This window comes from Acanthochromis polyacanthus, chromosome 5 (genome assembly GCF_021347895.1).
Source record: "Acanthochromis polyacanthus isolate Apoly-LR-REF ecotype Palm Island chromosome 5, KAUST_Apoly_ChrSc, whole genome shotgun sequence".
NCBI lineage: Eukaryota > Metazoa > Chordata > Actinopteri > Pomacentridae > Acanthochromis > Acanthochromis polyacanthus.
The window spans coordinates 37,685,635-37,708,886 of NC_067117.1; the positions used below are offsets into that span (position 1 = coordinate 37,685,635).

General features: G+C 41.1%; 1 protein-coding gene across 1 annotated transcript; it reads left to right on the top strand.

Moving 5' to 3' along the window:
* The first annotated feature begins 739 nt into the window (after positions 1-739).
* Positions 740-21,591, top strand: osgn1 (oxidative stress induced growth inhibitor 1). The gene is made up of 8 exons (XM_022220947.2): positions 740-948; positions 11,618-11,680; positions 13,605-13,741; positions 13,823-14,014; positions 14,930-15,021; positions 16,292-16,491; positions 16,584-16,927; positions 18,264-21,591. Exons 2-8 carry the CDS (start codon positions 11,623-11,625, stop codon positions 18,903-18,905), a joined length of 1,665 nt encoding a protein of 554 aa, XP_022076639.1. The 5' UTR covers positions 740-948; positions 11,618-11,622; the 3' UTR covers positions 18,906-21,591.
* Positions 21,592-23,252: the final 1,661 nt, after the last annotated feature.

A 23,252-nucleotide genomic window follows, 5' to 3' on the forward strand; every position in this document is an offset into this window, starting at 1 on the left:
TGTTTTGACGTTGACAATAAACTAGACCACACGAAAATCGGTTGAGAAATGAGCAAATTATGATTTATTTTCAATGTACATGCATTGCTTTGAATGGGAACTTTGCCCCTTCCAAGATGGCCGCCATGTAGGCACGTCGCTTAGCCGGCTGCTCCAGCGTGCTGGCATATCAGCATCAGAATCAGAACCAGAATCACTTTGATTTGCCAAGTATGTGAGCACATACAAAGAATTTGACTCCGGTATTTTACAGTACCCTCTTGTACTAGACAAATAGAAAATTAAGTAATAAACATAAGTTATGTAACAAAAAAATAAAAATACTAACATAACTTTGACATTACATAATAAGAAAAATTAACATAAAATAACATGACGTGACATGACATGACATGACATGACATGACATAACATAACATAACAACATAAAATAACTGAGTTTAAAGTGATCTATGATTACAACTGTGTGGTACTACACGAAAAGACATTTCAGAGCTTCCATGGAGGTAGAGGATTTCATGTTGTCGTGAAATATGATCTCACGATGAACAAAGACGTGACAAGAGCTGGACAATACCACCAGAAACTGCTTCAGAGGTTCGTAGTCCTGCCAAAAGCGATACATTTTTTGGCGATCACTTTCTCCATGTCGCCTTTAAGAGACGATCTTTGCTCTTACGACAGCGCTGTTCGGGGAGGAGCGGGAGTCGTGGTCGAGTCGAGGGAGCGGGGCCGCCGCTGATTGGCCAACGGGCCGGACAGCCTGTATCAGTATATAAGCTGAGGCTGCAGCTCCGAGCGGCTGCTGTACATTTGCGTTGCACATGTGCGGAAGAAGAAAGCGGTGACATGACTGAGTGAGAGGCAGTCGCCAGAAGAAAGCAGACTAACCCACGTCCACTTCTCCTCTGGAAGGATCCTGAAGCGGCTAGGTACCGGGACGTTTCTGTGAGTAGCAAAGGTGTCGGTGAACTTGCATACATCAGGCTGCGGCCTGGTGGTCTCCGCAATTGGCGCCTTCATACAGTGCGTTCAGGGGGAACACGGAGAACAGGTCTTAAATTTTAAAGAGATTTAAAGTGAGTCCTGCCGGCGGGGAAGGGGCCTGGTCCGGACTGAACAGAGCGGTTACATGTGCAGTCCGCTGCTGCGCCTCTACCACCATGTCCTGCTAAATTTAGCCAATTGATCATAGTCTCTTAGGGAAATGTAGTGGGAAGTTTGTCATTACATAAGAAAGGATACCACATTACTATGCAAAAGTCCCTTCAGGAAATGTATTTCAATTCATAAGATGCCTCAGAACAATGACAATACTGTTTCTGTTCCCTTCTAAATATTTCTGGTAAAACAAATCAACTCAAATTCTAGTATTTTACTTGCTCTGCGCCCTGGATCCTATCCACTGCAGTTAAAATTGCTTTAAAGGACCAATTCAACTCATAGTGGAAAACTTTCCACTTGATCAAAAAGCGATCGTTATTAATGAATCACAATTAGTAGGGGTTTAATTGCACAGAAAACTGTGTCCCCATAGATAACATAATTTTTCAAAATTGTAAATAGAAAAATAGCCTCGGTTTCGACAAACAGTACTGTAGTATTACGTATGATCATCCTAAATGTCATGCCTGATAAAACTGCAGTCATTCTTATCTATGGTGTACTGCATTGTGGGAAGCTTGACAATACATAGGAAAAAGTTGCAACACACACATGCAGATGTCTGAAGTCAGTGAAAATGCCTCTTCTGTTCAATTTTAAATTATTTATGTAAAAGAAAACCATCAATCCATTTGTATTCTAGAAGATATATACATTTTCTAAACTAGGAACGGCAAATTATTGACATTTCAGTCATTAATCGAATATTGGACTAACTGTTTTAGCTCTAAAGTCCTGCATTTGAAAGTGACTTGCATCAAAGTGCTCTGAAAGTAACAAAAGTAACATGCACAAAAGAAAAAATGGCACCATTTATTAGCTATAAGTATGTTGTCCCTGATGCGTTTTAATATTATAGTAAAATAGAAATTAAACTCACAGTATCAGTACTTTCCAACCATTTTGTGCAGATGTGAAACACTACTGTACCGTAACTGTCTTGTCATTTTCCCTCTCAGATGGTTTTATTTGACAGATTTGACAGACTATTTTACTGCTCTGTAAAGAAAAGACACACACACACAAAATTATGACAAAAGTTTTATATACACACACACACACATATGTATATATATATATATATATATATATAAAACTTTATTTTATATATATATATATATATATATATATATATATATATATATAAATATTATTTGGATATTGCGCACATGCGCTATATACCATTTCCAATCCTGTCAAACAGAGAAATATAAAGACTCGTGTTTATTATGCTTCACTATTAGTCTGTATCGTCACACAGCGGTCTATATGGACCAGTTCTGCTTTGTCTGTAGACTCTGGCTGCCTCTGCAGACTCCTGCAGCCCTTCTGCAGGTCAGTGGGCAGACATAATTAAAATCTCATTAGCCGTCTGGCCGGTACAGATGGCAGATGGGCTGGCCAGCTGCAGCAGGATGATTGTAGGTCGGCACACGTAGTACAGGTGCCATATAGAGCATTTCTTCCCAGAGTTGGAGACATATAGTGTGTTTTATAAAATTAACACCAGTGACAAACATTTCAAACTTCACTGTGACATAGATGCCCTCTAAAGGCATTTTGCCATTTATGTGCTTACACCTTCAAGTCAGCAAAAATCTTAAAACAAATGATGGCTTGGCCTGGCTATTAAGAGCTGATATGGATATGATGCAACACCTTATTTTTACTGCTGATACCAAAACAACATTCTCGTGCACTTTCTGTAAACATTTTCCCAAACAAAATCCTTTTTTTTTATTTTAAAGAGATTTAGAAAACCTCAAAGAGCAGTCAAAAAAAAACAGAAGTCAGATCTAATTCTTCACTGTGGCAATTCTAAAGTGTCTAGTGAACTACAAATAAGTCTGTATTTAGATTATTTTTTCTGTCTGATTTTGAGATCTTAAAGTGGACGTTTGGTTTAGGAATTCAGCTTCGCTGCACAGTGCATGATGACACATCACTGAGATTAAAGCCGCATCTCCACTAGATGCGATTTCCCCGCATCTCAATGCGCCGCATCTGAAAATCGGTCGGATGGTGGGCGGTCACTACCACTGTCGCTCGAGCACTATCATTTGACAGTATTGTCACATGATGGCGCTCGAGCGACAGCAGGCCACTATGTGGTCACGTGGCCGCACCACAACCAGACCAGCATGCCAAATGCGGTGCGTTTCCAGTCCTGTGTGTTTACCCGGAGCGGGCCGCAGCTCATTTGCGTAGACTGTACTTCTACTTTATGCGATATGTGAGATCCCACGCATCGTGAAACAGTCCTCAAACATCTAAACTAGCCATGGGTGATCTAAAACAAGGGTAGATTTAGCTACTGCACAGGTTATTTCTCGCCTCAAATGATTTCAGAAATACTTTTCTTTGAAATGTTTTTGAAATAACAGAAATTTTGTTGCCGAGTCACTGTGTTTATCCGACACGTGGCCCTCTGTCGCTCCAGCGCTGTCATGTGACAATGTTGTGGCCTGTATTTTCAGATGTGGCGCATTGGTGTGCAGAAAAATTGCATCTAATGGACATGCACCTTAACGAAGTCAGAAAATCCATGTGTTTGTTATAACTGAGACTTTCATCAGTCTGAGTTGGCACACTGTGTCATGCACGTGGTACGACAGCAACTGCATGTTGCACACAAGCAACACACCTATTCAGCAGGAGCCCTGTAGTTCACATTCTTGTTTGCTCTTGTGCATTGAGGAACCAGGTGTAAACTAACCGTGACGTCACCCGTTGGTTTCAACGCCGAGAAAATGAAGCCCGGATTTTGCTACTTCCTGGTCGCCGTTTTGGATTTTTTGGAGCCAGTGACGTAAAAAGCGTCATCTAACAGACTGGACCGGAGAGCAACTAGGGGCAGGATTGGCTGAGAACTCTCTTATCCCGCCCACGTTTTACCGCAGAGGCTTCTGTTGCTGTCTATCAAGTATAGCCACGCCCCCTGGCTCCGCCAACTTTAACGATTTATTTAAAATTCAGTATCGATTTATTTTAAGATCGGCCACCTGATCTCTCATTTTGACCATGAAAACTAACAGGAAAAAAATCCTGAGCTGTAGAAAATCAGTCTATCAAATTTTATTTTTTCCAAAAATGAATTGGGGTCTATGGAGCAAAAGCTTTTTGGAGCCAACCCTCGCGGACGGCGGGATATTGCAAGTTTTTGACACTTCCGGGTTTGCTTCAATTCTGGAGCCAGATGCTACGTCCACTATATATACAGTCTATGGGAGGAACCAGTGCTGTGTCATTGTAATCTTGGCTTGCTGTCAGCTTAACCACATGACGCACATATTGATAGATAAAGGTTACCTCACAGTTGTCATAAACACGAATATTTGGAACTTCAAGAGTAAACCAACTTGTATTTGCTTTAAAGTGCACTTTGGATCAATTTTTGAGCAGATTATCCTGTTTGGCAGTTAGACTGAGTGCTTGTCATTGTGAGTCTGCATGCATATTGCGATTAAACCATTCTACAAACGCAGCGACATTACAGGGAAGTAAATACTAGAGAAAATTCACCAAAGAGCTCTTCATACTTGAATAAGAGAAAATCACCAACCTATTCAACAGCAGTCCTGTAGTTTACGTTCTTGTTTACTCTTGTTGGTTCCTGGCACCCTAATACACACAGCAGCCGTGGAATGTTATCAGCTGTGATTGGTTGGTTACTGTGTCTTGGCCAAATCACTACAGGATTTCTGAGTTTCTAATGGCCTACTTTGACACAGTGACCAGCTTATTAAAATGATTGTGGTTGGATCAAATGAGTGTGATTAGGATTATGTGGATTATGTAATAACTGTGTAAGTCTGTTACAAGTGATGTACAACATTCACATTACTTCATAGTTGCGGTTGACTCGTCAATTTTGTTTATTGGCAATTTTCATTTGAACATAGAGAGTGTGATGTCCCCACATTTCCTGCAGCCAGAGGACACTACAGTTTACAGTAAACATGATCATCTCCATAGAGCGGTTCCAATAATAGTATGTGATTCAGAAAATGGAGCAGCCCAAACTTACACAAAAGAATGTTTGTACTGCATTTGGTTTGTTATTTTATTTTATTTTTTTTTAGAAAAGATCAAATGAAACCCAGCTAAATTTCATTTCTTTACAAGAGTAAACATTGAAAACAATGTGCTTCAGTGACTGCAATGACAGCAGTACCCTGTAAATCCGGTATGAGTCACCATTTCTTGGCAGGTATTTTCAGCATTTTAGGCCAAACCGGACTACTCGTGCTGCACGTAGTCATGCTCTATATGTGTGCTCTCCGGTAAACTCTGCCTGTGAAACACGTTTGAGTCTGGGCTCGTTGCCAGCTTCTGCACTGCTCTTGCGTAACCTCCTTTATCTCGCCACCTTTCTCTCTTTCTTTCTAGTTCTTTCGTTCCTCTTTCTTCTCTGTCTCTCTGCTGCTGTGCTTATCTTTACCTTTACCTTCTGTCTTCATCTCCCTCCTTTTTGCTTTGTTGTTCGTCCTCTCCTCACTCTCCCTGTGTTCGTCTGTGTAAGCATGACTCGGCAGACTGTTAACCGCTATGTGCAGCTGTCCTCACCTCATCCTGCACACCCTCCTGTGAGTGTGCACAAGTAAAATCTTAGCTGACACAGTGGTCTGTGCTCTATTTAAGTTGTTGCATTTAGTTGAGTTTGAGTTCAGTTGAGTTTTAATGAGTATAGACAGAGAGTTTGTTGCTAAGCAGGAAATATGTGAATAATGTTCTTTAAGTGTAAAGTGAGAGCGGTCACTTGCACTTAAGTTTGTACAAAGGACAGTTCAAAATGTGCAGAATTGGCTGGTCAAAGTGGCTGGTAGCGCTGAATTTGTTATTCTAAAAATAAGGTGTGGATCCTCTGTACTCCAAGCAGTTTCTATGTGTTTTTTCTCATAGTGTGCTTCCACCGATCAGGCATAACATTATGACCACCTGCCTAAAACTGTGTTGGTCCACCTTTTGCTGCCGAAACCAGCCGTCAACCATCAACGCATAGACTCCACTAAACCCCTAAAGGTGTGCTGTGGTATCTCGCACAAAAATGTCAGCAGCAGATCCTTTAAATCTTGTAAGTTGCAAGGTGGGGCCTTCTGGGTCCTTCTGAAGCCCCCAAACCAGGATGGTGGGTTATTAGGGTGTTTTGTCTTTAAAAAAAATTGCGAAAATAATACCATTTATCGGTAGGGATGGCTAAATGAGCTGTTGGGTGAATTTTTAAAATACTGGTCTAGTGATGAGCTCCAATGGCAATGGTTCTTAGAAAGTTAGAAGATTGTTGTGTTGCATGTTCTTTGTCATCACCATAAGACATAACACACCTATGCTTTCTAAATCTCAGACAGACTTCAGTCTTTTAGAGTTCTGGCAGACTGAACACCAGGTGTCTGAGGAGCAGAGCAGCTCTGTCACTCACCTGCAACTCTGTGCAGCAACACAAGTAATGATGGAGGGGAAACAAATGTTTAAAACTATACTTAAACTTCACTACAGTTGAAACAGAAAAATATTCGTTGCTACAAGAGTAACAAGTCGTTTGCATGTCGGAGCAGAAACGAGCAATATGTTAAAACATTCAGTAAAAGTTTGTCACATAGCCTACAGAGTTCATAGTTTATTCCTGGATAACCAGGTACATTATGTTTGCTAGCAGCTTGAACATGAAGTTAGCTAAATTATACAAACATTAGCTAATGATTAGGTAAGTAAGAAGTACGTGTTCTCCAGCCATTTTTTGAACTGTGACTGTCATTTTAGTTTCACATTCAGAGCACAGAGCAACAGTATTTAGTGATTTGAAGGCTGCAGGTAAGCTGTCTACAATCATTTTACTCTCAAAAGTGACAACAGAAACTGGTTTTATCTATCCAATGTACTGCAATGTACTGGCAATTACCTAATATCTGTTCGGTGGAGGTTTTATTTCTGATATTATGCTAGGCAGGTTATTGAAACACTCTAGATAATATTTTATTTTAGAGTAAAACCTTTGACACTGCCCTCTGGTCATTCCCCTCAACACAGCGTTAGTGTCACCATAAATTTTAATTGTTACACAGTCTGAGAAAATAAAGCCATCTTTATTCTGTTCTTAATTATTAGGGTCCGAGCACCGAGGGTGCCGAGGACAGGCGGTGCAAGGGCACCGACTGTCCAAGGCACCAGCGGTGCCAAGGACCCTATTGAAACCCCAAGGTTTATTATTATTATTATTATTATTATTATTATTTTTATTTTTATTTTTATTTTTATTTTTTTTTCCTCCCGGCAAATGAATTACCTTTTTGGCGGCCTTATCATACCCCCAAAACGTGTGAAATTTGGCATGCACATCAGGACTGGCGAACAATTTGATATTTTATGGGAGTTGCGCGTGTGTGTGGATACATGGCTCTATAGCACCCCCTGCAAAATTGAAAAAGTGGTCATTAGGCCAACTGCGACAATGTTTCATTTACAGCTACAATAGTTGGTGGGCACATGCAGCACATCAGGACGCACGAAAAAGTCAATCACAGCCACGCCCTAAACCCAACAGGAAGTCGGCTATCTTGAATTTGCTGTAAATTTTTGAAAATTAATAGCTCCTAGGGGGTACTGAAATTTGGCCAGTATATGCACCAGACCTTCCTGATGAAAAGTTATCAAAATGTTGGCCAGAAGCCAAAAGGTGTGGCCATGCCGGAGCCTCAATAAACTGATCCTTCGCCATGAAACAGGAAGTGGTGTCTAATTCTTCTCAACATACTCCAATCTGCCTGAAACTTTACATGTATGATGACAGTCTTGTCCTGATGTCATCCACATAGGGATATTCATTGACAGTTATAGCGCCATCTTGTGGTTTCAGGAAATAGACATTGCTTACACTTTCATGCCCTATTCTTACCCAGTTGATCATATTCACCTCAAATGCGGTGGCAACAGGCTGAACATGTTGATGATGAAGCACAGTGAAAATGGTGACTTGTCATCAAAGGGTGTGTCTGTGGTGGTGCGATGAATTTTGATGTTTCGCCATGAAAATTTAACGATTCATATCTCAGCTCAACAAGATCCTATCTGCCCCAAACTTCACATGCTGGACACCAGGTCCAGTCTGAACACATCCACACTCATAAATTCTGCAAAAGTCATAGCGCCACCTGTTGGTAATAGTAAGTTTAAGGCCTTATATTTTCAGGTACAATGGCCCCAAACTTGGTGATATCATGCTGGAAATTGGTCAACCAAGTCTTCACCTCTTGACAATCCCACACTGTGAAGGCTGTGACATTTCATGCAACGCTGTTGCCGTAGCAACCAAATATCGCCATGTAAAACAAAGTCCTTTTGACAGGTTAGGAATACTCCAACGCTCACTAAAATTACCACACACATCACCCTCGACCCAAGGAACGACACCGTATGCATCTCGGCACTGCACATGCTGTAGTGCCCCCTGCAGACATTTTAACAAACAGCCCCCCCAGCACGTTTCACCTACATCCATGAAATTTGGGAGGCCTATAGAGCACATCAGGACGCACAAAAAAGCCTCTTGGAGCCATGCCCTAAACCCAACAGGAAGTCGGCCATCTTGGATTAATTGTGAGATTTTTGATGATTTTTCTCAGTTTTGAGAGTGAATACCTCCTAGGGCAGGGGTCAGCAAGTAGATGTGGCTTCGGGCCAAAATGTTTGTAAACAATCGAACAGCGGGCCAACCTGCGGAGGGGTGCGCTCCGATTCTGTGAGCGGGGGTGGGGGTGGGGGGGATGGGGGGACACCGCGAGCAGCGGAGCCTCTATAGCTGATCGCAGCTGCTTGGGACACATGTCTCAATTCTGATCACAGATGTATTAAAAATGACTGCCGAGACACACGTTTTGCACACACTGTTGCTCAGTGAAATCTGGCTGGTACAACCGTGTCCGACCAGTAGCGCAAACGTGGAAATGCCCGGCAGCAGCCGACAACGCGAGTTTCATGTTGTGGTGACGGACTGGCTTGGCTCCGTGCCAAATCAAATTTTCAAAATCATCTGGTGGGCCAGATATTATTCCTGACGGGCCAGTTTTGGCCCGCGGGCCGCCAGTTGCCAACCACTGTCCTAGGGGGTAACTCCAGGAGACCTGAAATTTTGTCAGTCCACACAGCAGGACTTGATGATGAAAAGTTATCAAAAGTTTAACCAGAAGCCAAATGGCGTGGCCATGGTGACCATCAGAGTTTTGATGCTTCGCCATGATACATCAGTTGCTGTATAACTCTCCTCTGCATGCTCCAATCAATCTGCCTCAAACTTTCCATGTGTGATCAGAGTCCAATCCTGATCACATCTATAGGCCAATATACACTCTCAGTCGACGCGCCACCTGTTGGATGGACAGGACATGCTTTATAAGTAGTCTGTACATGTTCCAATCAGCCTGAAACTTTACATGACTGATTAGAATCCAACCCTCATCACATCCACTGTTTGAAATGCACTCTGTCACAGCACCACCTGGTGGATAGACAGGAAATGCTCTATAACTGCTCTGAACAGGCTCCAATCTGGCTGAAATTTTACATGTATGATCAGACTCTGGTCCAGATGCGATTCAGAGGCCGACATACACTCTCAGTCATAGCGCCACCTGGTGGGCGTGCGTTGATTCGCCGACCAGTGTGGATGCGAGGACCCGTCCATCGCTGCTTGCAGCTTTAATTTGTTTATTTTTTTCTCTTAAAAACAAAACAAACAAAAACAATCCAAAAGTACTGTTAAGAATACAGGTAAAAGTGCTTCATCAAAAGGTAGTGGTATCATAAAAAAAAAAGATGACCACCCCATTCATCGGGGCCACAAACTGTAAAAACATAATAATTGGATTTTCAACTTTTTGATGGCCTGTGAACTGCTTATCTGTGATGTGCCCTTCTGAAAAAGATCCAAATATGGGCTTAATATTGTAAAATTGCATCCAAATCACTATGTTTTGCAAGTCTTATTTGCAGAAATGTCAAAAATATACCATTTGCACAACTTTCCAAACCAAAAAAAATCTTCTGTCTTAGGCACAACTAATAAGCCAGTAAATACTTTGCTGAGACCAACAGTCACATTTAAGAAATTAAGGGACTTAATCCTGCTTAACTGCAGGCTGTTTAAACAGAGCAGATAAGAGATAACAATAGACACAAATAAAAAATGTTTTTTAAAAAAGTAAAATATCTAGTGTGTACAGTCACATTTTTTCCAGTATTAATACCTGTGGACACTTTGAAAAATGTTTTACAATGGCAGTCAAAGACATTCTATTTGTGTCCTTTCTTTTTTTTTTAAATGATTCATGGAATTGTAACTCGTACACAGAAGAAATGCAGGACCTTATATTGCAGTCAAAATGAGCCTACAGTGAAAAAAATGTGACAGGAAATATGTGTTCATAAATGATCAACAACTGCCTTTACATAAAGCTGGTATGAAGTGACAATAACTCATTAAATACAAGTATTTTGCAGTTTTAACAATTATCATTAGGGTAAAGTTATTTCAGTGTTTAACATCAGAGAGCTTTGGATTCCTGTTAGTATTATTATCAAAAATATCAGCAAACCTTTCAAGGTCAGATTCTTGCGGAAAACAACAGAAACAGGTCTAGTGTTGGGTTTCAGTGCAAAAGGGTCAAATTCAGGATAACTTCTCCATTCTTGCAGGACTCTGGTGTCTGCTACAAAGCCATGGTTTCATCCGGCTGTTTATGTCACGTGAATACACCTCACTTCTGTTATTTAGTGGAACTGAACTGAAGGAGAGGAGGCGGGCTTGTTTGTGCACATGCATGTTGTGATGAAATATGATCCGACTGCTGGCCGTGTGCCCTTGGGCTCCTGGTATCCTGTGATTAGCTGGGTAAGCAGTATCATGCTGCCAACCCTGGTTAGTATAAATCATAAATTATGAGTCATAACTTAAGTTGGTTGAGTTAGGACCTTTTGAAAGTATGAACAAAATTTTTGTCTAAGCTCATTAATGGGGAGAGTGGATGTGTTATTTTTTTATTTAACGTGAAACTTTTACACCATCATCCCTACAACCCTCACATATTTATGTTTTTCTTCCTGAGTAAAGCACAAAGCAGTGGAATATAGTAAGAAATCCTTGTGTGTTTGGTGGTGGAAAATAAAACTCTTTCCCATTCTCTTTCATACAGCCATTCGCTTACTTTTGTGGTTGTGAGTGTGTGTATACAATCATCATATTTGTGTTTGCTCTGGGTTGAGTTGCTATATTAGATTGAGGTTGTGTGGGGAAGAACTGTGTGTCAGAGGTGAACAAAAACGAACTGACTCACCACTGTGACGGCACTTGGAAACAATGAACTAATCCACCCTTCATCTACTTTTTCAGTCATATATAACAACAGTTAATAGATAAATGCTTATAAACTTCTAATAATGATAGCACTAATTGTCTTTACAGTTGAAATGGATCTTCATGATAGCAAGATTCTCCCTGGAGAGATTTTGCCTGTGGTGATAATTGGTGAGACACACACGCATGCATGCATGCACACACACCACACACACCACACACAGACACATACATATTGTTTTGAATATGTTGTGGGAGACTTTGTTGAGGTGGTGGCTATGGTAGCTTACATTATGTGTAGCAAACTGAAACAGATGTTTTCAGGCTCTTTTTAGTCTCTACCAACAAGGGAGTTCCAATTAAGAATTTAATTGAGTAGATTATTAACCGATAAGGGACATACACACGTGGACAAAATTGTTGGTACCCCTCAGTTAAAGAAGGAAAAACCCACAATTCTCACTGAAATCACTTGAAACTCACAAAAGTAACAATAAATAAAAATTTATTGAAAATTAAATAATCAAAATCAGCCATCACTTTTGAATTGTTGATTAACATAATTATTTAAAAAAACAAACTAATGAAATAGGGCTGGACAAAAATGATGGTACCCATAACTTTATATTTTGTTGCACAACCTTTTGAGGCAATCACTGCAATTAAACGATTTCTGTATTTGTCAATGAGCGTTCTGCAGCTGTCAACAGGTATTTTGGTCCACTCCTCATGAGCAAACAGCTCCAGTTGTCTCAGGTTTGATGGGTGTCTTCTCCAAATGACATGTTTCAGCTCCTTCCACATATGTTCAATGGGATTCAGATCTGGGCTCATAGAAGGCCACTTGAGAATAGTCCAACGCTTTTCTCTCAGCCATTCTTGGGTGTTTTTGGCTGTGTGTTTTGGATCGTTGTCCTGTTGGAAGACCCATGACCTGCGACTGAGACCAAGCTTTCTGACACTAGGCAGCACATTTCTCTCCAGAATGCCTTGATAGTCTTCAGATTTCATCGTACCTTGCACACTTTCAAGACACCCTGTGCCAGATGCAGCAAAGCAGCCCCAAAACATTACTGAGCCTCCTCCATGTTTCACCGTAGGGACAGTGTTCTTTTCTTCGTATGCTTGGTTTTTGAGTCTATGAACATAGAGTTGATGTGCCTTACCAAAAAGCTCCAGTTTGGTCTCATCTGTCCAAAGGACATTCTCCCAGAAGCTTTGTGGCTTGTCAACATGCATTTTTGCAAATTCCAGTCTCGCTTTTTTATGAGTTTTTTTCAGCAGTGGTGTCCTCCTTGGTCGTCTCGGATGAAGTCCACTTTGGCTCAAACAACGACGAATGGTGCGATCTGACACTGATGTACCTTGGCCTTGGAGTTCACCTTTAATTTCTTTGGAGGTTGCTCTGGGCTCTTTGGATACAATTCGAACGATCCGTCTCTTCAATTTGTCATCAATTTTCCTCTTGCTGCCACGTCCAGGGAGGTTGGCTACTGTCCCGTGGGTCTTGAACTTCTGAATAATATGAGCCACTGTTGTCACAGGAACTTCAAGCTGTTTAGAGATGGTCTTATAGCCTTTACCTTTAAGATGTTTGTCTATAATTTTTTTTTCGGATGTCCTGGGACAATTCTCTCCTTCGCTTTCTGTTGTCCATGTTCAGTGTGGTACACACCTTTTCACCAAACAGCAGGGTGACTACTTGTCTCCCTTTAAATAGGCAGACTGACTGATTATGAGTTTGGAAACACCTGTGATGTCAATTAAATGACGCACCTGAGTTAATCATGTCACTCTGGTCAAATAGTTTTCAATCTTTTATAGAGGTACCATCATTTTTGTCCAGGCCTGTTTCATTAGTTTGTTTTTTAAAATAATTATGTTAATCGACAATTCAAAAGTAATGGCTGTTTTTGATTATTTAATTTTCAATAAATTTTTATTTATTGTTACTTTTGTGAGTTTCAAGTGATTTCAGTGAGAATTGTGGGTTTTTCCTTCTTTAACTGGATTGTTAGTGCAACTGGAAACTTGTCACACTGATTAGCTAGAACAACTTGACAACCCCACCAAAACTTACCTCTCTGTTTCTCAGGTAATGGCCCATCAGGAATCTGTCTGTCATACCTGCTGTCAGGTTACACCCCCTACTTGTCTCGTGAGGCATCGCATCCCAACCCACTGCTGCACAGCAAGCTGGAAGAGCAACCTCATCTGGCCCTGTTGGAGCAGGTAAAACTGTGCACTGTTAATTTCATTATGCAGTGAATGATCATAAACAGGTCCTCATCGTGTCTCTTTGCCTCTCTGCAGGATCTGGAGTACCTGTGCGAGGGCCTGGAGGGCCGATCATCCAATCCTGTGGCGGTGCTTTTTGATTCGCTGCTGCTGCCTGACAGTGACTTTGGATTGGACCACACCTCTCCGTTGGAATGGAGATATGAGCCGGAGCGTGCTATACCTCACTTGGTGCTGGGGAAGGGTCCACCAGGAGGAGCCTGGCATGTATGTTATTGGAATTAGTGATTTTATACTAATGTGAATGTGTAGATGAATCTGTTGTATGTTTTTATTTACATAGGATAATAAACAGGGACTTTAGTCAAGAATCTTTATTGTCATTATGCAATTGATTTTCACCAGTCACATAATGAAATTTTTGGTACTACCGGCTTAAATGTCAACATTAAAAGACATGGACTGTAAAATATACAGTGCATTAAAAAATAGTAAAAATACATTAAAAGTATGAAAATATGTATTTGCAGCAGACTGATTAAATTGCAGCAGTGCAAGGTGCAGTTTCAGTTCCATCTCGTCTCAAGCTTTTTAAAGTGAGTGAGCGTGAGGTTGTACACAGTTAACAGCTCTGGGGACGAAGCTGTCCTCAATCTGGTGGTTGGAGTTCTTATCAACCTGTACCTTCTTCCTGAGGACAGAGGCACAGTTTATCACAGATGTTGCGTTAAAACGCTTTTTTTTTTAAACGTAATGTTTTTTAATTGTTTGTACTGTTTTATTTGTATATTTTAAGCTCACAGGATCCGTAATATTTTTACTCCTTAGCCTTGAATTTCAAATGAGCTGGTTATATCATACAAAGAACAAGGCCAATGATCCCCTTTATTCAGGATTGTACATATACTTTATTCTTTTATCTTTCTAAAAGTTTCCTGGCATGAAAAACCAGTCTCACAACAGGGTCTTTGTCTTTGTTCATGGAAATTAATGCAAATTAAGCAGGCTTTATGTTAATGTGTGCAAACAAACTTTGCTCGTCTTTGTCTGCTGCTGATTTGCACACACCGGCTCTGTGATGTGCACATGATACAAAGAGACCATGACTCAAGAAACGGATAAAGCTGAAACCTTTGCTCAAATAAATCTGTCTGATGAAACTTTTCTGCCTGCTTTTTCCAGGCTATGGAGGGCTCCATGCTAACTTTGAGCCTGGCTAACTGGATGGAGCTTCCTGGACTCAAACTGAAGGATTGGATGAGAGAGAAACGCAGGTCTGATCTTTATTAAACCATTTTGTTTGCAGCACATGTGACTCACAATAACCATGTGCGTTAAACACACAAGAGGGTTCATTAAGTATGAAGCTGTAATACAACTCCTGGTGTCATTTTGCCAGAGAGGCTCATTCAGAAAAAGATTGGTTGCTGGTTTATTGTACTTCGAGTGAGCTGTGTCTCCATGATGTAGAAATAATACATCACATGTAAATCTTTACCATCCATCAGTAATCAATAACATTCTCAGGCAGCATTAGGAAAGTTAGAGCTAAACGTGTGTGTATTTTTCTACTCGTAAACAGGTTGAACAGACTTGTTAGCTTGTTAGTGACCTCAACAAAAAGCTGTTACCTCGCAGACAACCTAAATAAAATGCTGATAACTGGTTAAGAACCTGAATACAAATGTTCATGCTGTTAATGGCTGACATGCTGAACAAGATGTTGTTCACTAGCTGGAGACTAACAAACAACAGCAAAAGTTGTTTATTAGCTTGTAGCCTGAGCCAAAAGTTAACAAGCTGGTGGTCTGAGTATGTTAACTGATAACCTGGACAACAAGATTGTAACTGGCAACTTGAACAGGAAATTGTGTACTAATTGGAATCCTGAACAAAAACGTACCTCACCAGCAGGTAAACTGAAGAAAAACTCGATCGCTGTCTGACCACCTTAGTACTAAGTTGACGGGCTAAAGCTGAATGGTGTTTTGTTGCTGACAAAAATCGAAAAAGTAGATACCTCTAATAACTTAAAAAGAAACAGCTAAGTGTGGAACATTGAGCTCACAAGCTTAACAAATTCTTTTCTGACTAAGACTTTGTTCAGAAGACACAGCAGCAATTCACAAAGTAGGTTTTATCATTGTAGTTTACTTAATATACCTACAGGTTATTAAGGCCTTATATTCAAGCTGTCATTGTAATGATATCAGATATGGTATCAATATTTTCATATTGATACCCTGCTATGTTCTAACAGTCTACTGAGTAATAATTGCACTAAAAAAGTTTGAAATTTAATATTTTATTAAAGGAATACTGTTGTTATTGCATACTAAGGAACCTGAAATGACTTAGTCGTTGTTTGATTACCAGTACAACACCTTATTATTTTACTGTTATCTTATTGTGTTTAATTAATGAAATGACTTAAATAGTAAATGGTAGACTTCTAATTCCTTGATTATGGGCCATGTGTTGTCTGTAAACATGCCTGTCTGTGTGTTTGTATCAAAATGTATTTTCATGTTCGTTTCATTCCAGAAATGTACGAAATGACCGCGCCACACCAGCAGAGATAGCGTCCTACTATGAACACTATGTTTCCCAGATGTCTCTGGAGCAAAGCTTTGCCTGTGGGACCACCGTTACCTCTGTCACCAGGCACCCCAGCAACCCAGACGGGTCGCCAAGCTGCTGGAGAGTAACGGGACTACAGCGACGAGAGGGGGAGGAGCTTGGAGGTACAATGAAGGAGCACACTTGTGATTCTTTCAAAGGATAAAACTAAGTGCTAGATGACTTCCTTCACTTTCTGTTTCCTTTCTGCTGCTAGATGGTTCCTGTGTTTCTGAGGAGGTGCCTTTCTCCATATTGGCCCACAGCGTGGTGCTGGCCACAGGCACACACGATATCCCTGCCAAGCTCAGCGTGGAGGGTGAGTCCCTACCCTTTGTCTGCCACTCTTTCTGGGAGCTGGAGGCAGCCATCTCCCGTGGTGAGCTCGATCAGTCGTCTGACCCCATACTGGTGGTGGGTGCGGGGCTTACAGCAGCCGACGCTGTGCTGGCTGCCCACCATCTCAACACACCCGTCTACCATGCCTTCAGGAGATCAGTCACTGACCCTGGCCTTATCTTCAACCAGCTGCCTAAACTGCTTTACCCAGAGTACCACAAGGTGAGGAGGGGAGAGTGTCATACCTTAAGCCACTGATGGCTGATTGATTCCCCATATTTTATATCTAAAGAAGAAGTTTAGTGCTTCATTTGTTTGCAGCCTATTTTTTGATATTTTGTTTAGTCAAACCTACAACCCTCTGAACCCCAAAGTCCACCAGCGGGTTTTAAAGGCATGTCATTGTTGAAAATATCATCAAAATTACAGCATTTATCAGAGCCAGAAACTGGAAAAAACACAAAAAAATCTATCTTTTTTCAGCTTTAACATGTTGTTTAACAAATCATGTGTGACTCTTGGGAAAATTAACCAAATATAAGTTTAAAATTCAGTTTTTTCAGGACATAAAAAGAGTGGCTAGAGCACAACAAAATTCACAGCCGTATATTTCGCAAATTTCAGTGCTACTGCGGTTTTATCAGTCAAAATGGACCAAGACACAAGGCAAACATATTTTGTCAGCCCAAACCAGGTGTACAATTGTCAATGAATTGTAAATCCAAAGGTGGGAGTTTCCATTGTCTGTGTTCAAGTATCAGACCAGCAACACATTATCCAAAACAAAGGAAAATAGACTTGTCTTCAGGAAACACAGATACAAGTACAAAAAATCTGAACAAATATCTGTTGAAAGTGACAAACCAGAGGAAACCTAATAAATGAATTAGTTATTTTATATCAGGGATGGTATTTAAAAGGTAAAACAAATATGTCTTAAAGTTAGAAAGATAAAAGATACAAAAGTACAGCTGGAAATATCTGTCAGGTTAGAGGAAACATGACAAATTCAGCTCCTCATTAACGCCAACATGCTGAAGCGCCTCATTTTTTGTATATTTGCCCTTTAAAAGACTGAATTTTGCAATATTTCATCAAAATGACTTTAGTATGGATGGACTTATTCAGCTGAACTGAAGACTGTGTCTGCATAGTGCAGAGAGGAAACAAAGAAATATATTAAAGAAACTGAGAGGAAAACACATACTTGTGCAATAGAACTGATGAATGAAATTGGAAGATACATTAAGCATGGTCAAATATCTTTCAAGAGTTGGTGTGCAGAGTAAAATGAAAAATTATGAAGTTTGTAGAGGTTGTAGAAATCTACCTATCAATAGTATGGAGAGTTTGAATTCGTTTTTCCAGTATTTGTAACATCTGTGAGCATTTGAAAAATGTTGTACATATTGATTATGGCTTTTTGCCATTTTTGTAAAATGAACTACCGAAAATTCAACTTTAGTAAAAATAAAAACATCAACAAAAGTCTCATGTTTATTTGCTCTGGGTCCGTTCTGAGGTTGGGTCTAACGCTTTCATCTCCTTCGGCCTACAGGTTCACCAGATGATGACTCAGCAGCAGCACCAGACGAGTCCTCAGCCTCAGAACCACGCCCAGAACTACCATCCCCACTCCACCCCTTCTTCTCCTTCTGTCCCTTCTCCTTCCTCCCCTACCACCACCACCTCACCGTCCTCACCTTCCTCCTCTTCCTCCTCCTATCCAGGTTACCTGAGCTTTCCACGCCACAGGGTTGTGGCATTCCGACCTGACCAGAAGTGCGTGCTGGAGTCGGACTCTGGTGAGCGGGTGGTGGTCGAGGTCTCCAAGGCGTTGGTTCTGATCGGCGCAAACCCCAATCTTTCCTTTCTGAAAGACAACGGCCGCGCACTTGGTATCTATCCTGAGGAACCAATCACGTGCCGGAGGAACCCCATCGAGGTGGACCCGTTTACAAACAAGGTGGTGGCTGCGGAGGGGCCGGGCATGTACGCCATGGGGCCGCTAGTCGGCGAGAACTTCGTCAGGTTCCTGAAAGGAGGAGCGCTGGCCATCGCTAGTGACCTCACCAAAAGACAGAGGGAGGAACAGGAGAGAGGAGAAGGAGGTCTGAGCACTAACAGAATCATGGACAGATGGATGGACAGACAGGTGACCTCCCAGACAGACGCAGATGTGTGTGTTCTCAACTCATAGCTGTTTTACTGGGTAAGGTCGAGTGGACGGAAGCAAACTGACCTGTTCTGATTGATCAAAAGCCTTGCAGGATGTCATAAATGCGCTGCAGAGGTATAATTCAGTTAACATCTGACTGGCCTTTGGATCATCAAATTGCAACAGTCGAAACTTACATGTTTACCACCTTGAAATCCTTCCCAGACTGTAGCTACTGTATGTAAATATATGAGAATATTAAACTTCAGATTTTAATGCAGATTTATTTTTACATGAACTCATAGCAATAAATTTTTAATAAGCATGTCTTTACCTCCTTAGACCTGCGTACATATAAAATTTCTCCAACTATTTGGAATTGGTAGGACATGATTTGTACTAATTTGGCTGTTCATAGCTTGGCAACTACGTATGCCAAGCTATAAACATTATAAAGCATAAACAACCATATAATTTAATGATGTTTTGTATTTTATCCAGTTTTATCTGAGCTGTAGAATTTTTTTTTTTTAACAGAAAATGCCACATTTTTGTCTTGATTATTATATCGTGCTTTTGACACCAGAAGATGGCACTAATAAGTTTGCAGTGCAGTGTCTTCTGGGGGTTAAATGCAGAGAGAGAAGTTTAAAGCTGCTGTCCGGAGTTTCTGTTTGTTTTCAATTTATGTATCATTTTTTAACAAAGCTTAAATGTGTTAGTCTAGTTCGATACTATAACATAAAGTTAGTATAACGCGATATGAAAATTTATTCCTGAGCTCCGCCTTCCTCTCATAGACCCCCATGTTATTCCAAAAAGCGCCGGTTGCTGCCGACCAATCAAGTTCGAGCTTCAGCTTTGTCATGCTGTCAATCAACGGTTACACGCACAGCAAGCAAGCCCATGCAGAGGTGGGCGAGCTACGCACTACGCAACCGCGCGCACATTTGTTTTGCTTGTGGAGGAGAGAGCATCAGGGCTCAGCAACTTCCAGAAAAGTTACCAATCCCACGGCTTGTCAGGCCAAGAGACTGCAGGACGTTTTTTGGCTCGGGGTGCTCGCGTTGCTCCCCGACCACGGCCTCCATAGCCCGGCTGACGCCTTCGTTTAGATGCCGTGGTCGGGGTGCTCGCCTCGCTCCCCGACCACGGTCTCCATAGCCCGCCTGACGGCTTCGTTTAGATGCCCGACCTCTGGAGGAAGATGTTGGGGCGTCTGGGACATACTCTTCGTCAGAGGAGTCATGCAATTCTGAACTCTAGATAGAAATAAATAAACAATGTAACACATATACACGCGTAAATGCACTAAGTTTGATAAACAACGTCATCGAGAGGGATACACGAGTGTAATCACATATTGAAACTTTACTCGTTAGTCTTAGCAGAGTCATGTTATTTTGGTATTAGGACAAGTTAGACTCAATACAGCATTCTAACGTAATTCCTTTATTATTTACTGTGACAGGTTCGCTGTCCGTGGGTCCACTTAATACACACACGCCCTGGTTGTCGAGGGAATATTGTTTATTACTGTACTACTTAAAGTTCTCCGCAGCCCGGTACGCAGCCTCCGCTGCCTCTCCGCTGCCTCTCCGCTGCTCCTCAGTCCATGCAGCCTCTGCTGTCTCTCCGCTGCTCCTCAGTCCATGCAGCCTCTGCTGTCTCTCCGCTGCTCCTCAGTCCATGCAGCCTCTGCTGTCTCTCCGCTGCTCCTCCTGTCTTCTCTGTCCGCCCGACCTTTTATCCTCCGCTCCGGCTGCTACTGTGGAGATAATCAGGTCAGCCAATTATCATCACCTGTGTCAATTACCTTGACGCTGCCTCCACGCACCCCTCCACACCTCTCTCTCCTGCAGCTGAGCTCTCCCACGCCCATCGCCACATTTACTAAATGTAGAAGAGGGGAAAACAGCAAAACAGGCGAGATGCTGCAGCACTCCAGGCACTTCTCTCATGTACTGCGCGCGTGCACAAATAAAGGGGCGAAATCAGAGGGAGGGAGGGAGGGTGGGACCACCAGTGTTTTGGGAGACGCTGCGATTCAAACTCCGGACAGCAGCTTTAATGCAGAAATAAGACGGAGAAATTTAGGGATGTAAAGTGGGGAAAAAAATTATCCTGAGAGCAGCAGCTCAGTTTAGGTCCTCATCACCCAAAGAGCCTTAATCACAACACTGACTTTAAGGCTAAAGTATCATATTTCCAAAAAAATAAGCGGCACTGCAGCTTTTTAACTGCGAGAACTATGGCCATATTTCTGTAGTTTCTTGGGCCTTGTGTGTAATTTTGTAACACTACATTGTCCCAAACAGTTATTTCCTGTTTCTTTCTTTATATCATTTTCTGTGTATGTTTGTATATTAAGGGATTTCTGAATCTACTGTGCTTTATTTTTCTACATTAATGTTTTGTTTTTTAATCATGTAGCTGTACCTAGCTGGCACCTTTGTACATCTTTGATGATTCTGAAAATATTTTATACATTACAACAGAGAAAAACATACATATTTTTCTAAATCTTCTCAGTGAAAATTTTTAATTTGCAGGTTTTGTAACATCAGCGTTTGACATTGTAAACAATAACACTGGTTTTAAAGGCTTGTTTGTAATTGTCTAGCAGTACTAATGAATGTCATTTACACATTAATGTACCACTTCTGCAAATTGCAGTGACACTGAGCCACATGTGAATCTTAATGCTTAAAATACCCATTTTCTTTGATTTTTGAGTGTTTTGGTTCTCTCAGTGTACTCTTTTAAGAGGTATTTTCACCTCTGAGTTAAAGGCTCAGTGTGGAGGGCTCAGAGGGGCTTACCAACAGAAATATATATATATATATATATATATATATATATATATGAATCCTCACTATGTTTTCATTAGTGTTTAGCCACTTTAAAATAAGGTGTGTTTCTCTTTGGTGATTTCTATATTTTTAGGGGGTTTCAGCTGGTCAGTCTGACTCAACAGATGTGGACTGGGAGTAGAAACCTGCCATTGGCAATGTATGTCTCACAGCTTTCTTTTCTTCTTCTGTTGATCTGTATGTTGACATTTTTAAAACACTATTTGCTTCAGAAAAAAACAAAAATAACTTCTGAGCTGGATCAATTAATCTCAAATCATCAGGGGCTTTCTGCTTGACCAACTCTGATTTGCTTTAAGTTTTTTTTTTTTATCATAAAGGATGGATTTTAAAGCAATATCTGTGAAATTAGTGATATATTAAGTATTTTTCAAGATATTTAACAAAAACAAAATCCAGCCCTCACCTCAAAATCCCAGCTCTGAGTTAAAGCCCTCAGAATTGAGATGGTAACTTTCTGAAGTGTGTGCTCAACACTTGAACTGGTCAGATCTTCAGTCAAGACAATGCTGGGATGAGCAGTGTTTGGATCTGGATTCAGACCAGTATTCAACCAGGGAAATACAGTGCCTTGTGAAAGTATTCGGCCCCCTTGAACTTTTCAACCTTTCGCCACATTTCAGGCTTCAAACATAAAGATATAAAATTTTAATTTTTTGTCAAGAATCAACAACAATTGGGACACAATCGTGAAGTGGAATGAAATTTATTGGATATTTTATACTTTTTTAACAAATAAAAAACTGAAAAGTGGGGTGTGCAATATTATTCGGCCCCTTTACTTTCAGTGCAGCAAACTCACTCCAGAAGTTCAGTGAGGATCTCTGAATGATCCAATGTTGTCCTAAATGACTGATGATGATAAATAGAATCCAGCTGTGTGTAATCAAGTCTCCGTATAAATGCACCTGCTCTGTGATAGTCTCAGGGTTCTGTTTAAAGTGCAGAGAGCATCATGAAGACCAAGGAACACACCAGGCAGGTCCGAGATACTGTTGTGGAGAAGTTTAAAGCCGGATTTGGATACAAAAAGATTTCCCAAGCTTTAAACATCTCAAGGAGCGCTGTGCAAGCAATCATATTGAAATGGAAGGAGTATCAGACCACTGCAAATCTACCAAGACCCGGCCGTCCCTCTAAACTTTCACCTGGAACAAGGAAAATACTGATCAGAGATGCAGCCAAGAGGCCCATGATCACTCTGGATGAACTGCAGAGATCTACAGCTGAGATGGGAGAGTCTGTCCATAGGACAACAATCAGTCGTACACTGCACAAATCTGGCCTTTATGGAAGAGTGGCAAGAAGAAAGCCATTTCTCAAAGATATCCATAAAAAGTCTCGTTTAAAGTTTGCCACAAGCCACCTGGGAGACACACCAAACATGTGGAAGAAGGTGCTCTGGTCAGATGAAACCAAAATTGAACGTTTTGGCCACAATGCAAAACGATATGTTTGGCGTAAAAGCAACACAGCTCATCACCCTGAACACACCATCCCCACTGTCAAACATGGT

Excerpts from the sequence above, each read along its gene's own strand:
- osgn1 (XM_022220947.2), top strand. The coding sequence starts at position 11,623 with ATGGATCTTCATGATAGCAAGATTCTCCCTGGAGAGATTTTGCCTGTG. Across the intron at positions 11,681-13,604 it reads TTTGCCTGTGGTGATAATTG|GTAATGGCCCATCAGGAATC; the intron begins GTGAGACACACA and ends TCTGTTTCTCAG. Across the intron at positions 16,492-16,583 it reads AGAGGGGGAGGAGCTTGGAG|ATGGTTCCTGTGTTTCTGAG; the intron begins GTACAATGAAGG and ends TTCTGCTGCTAG.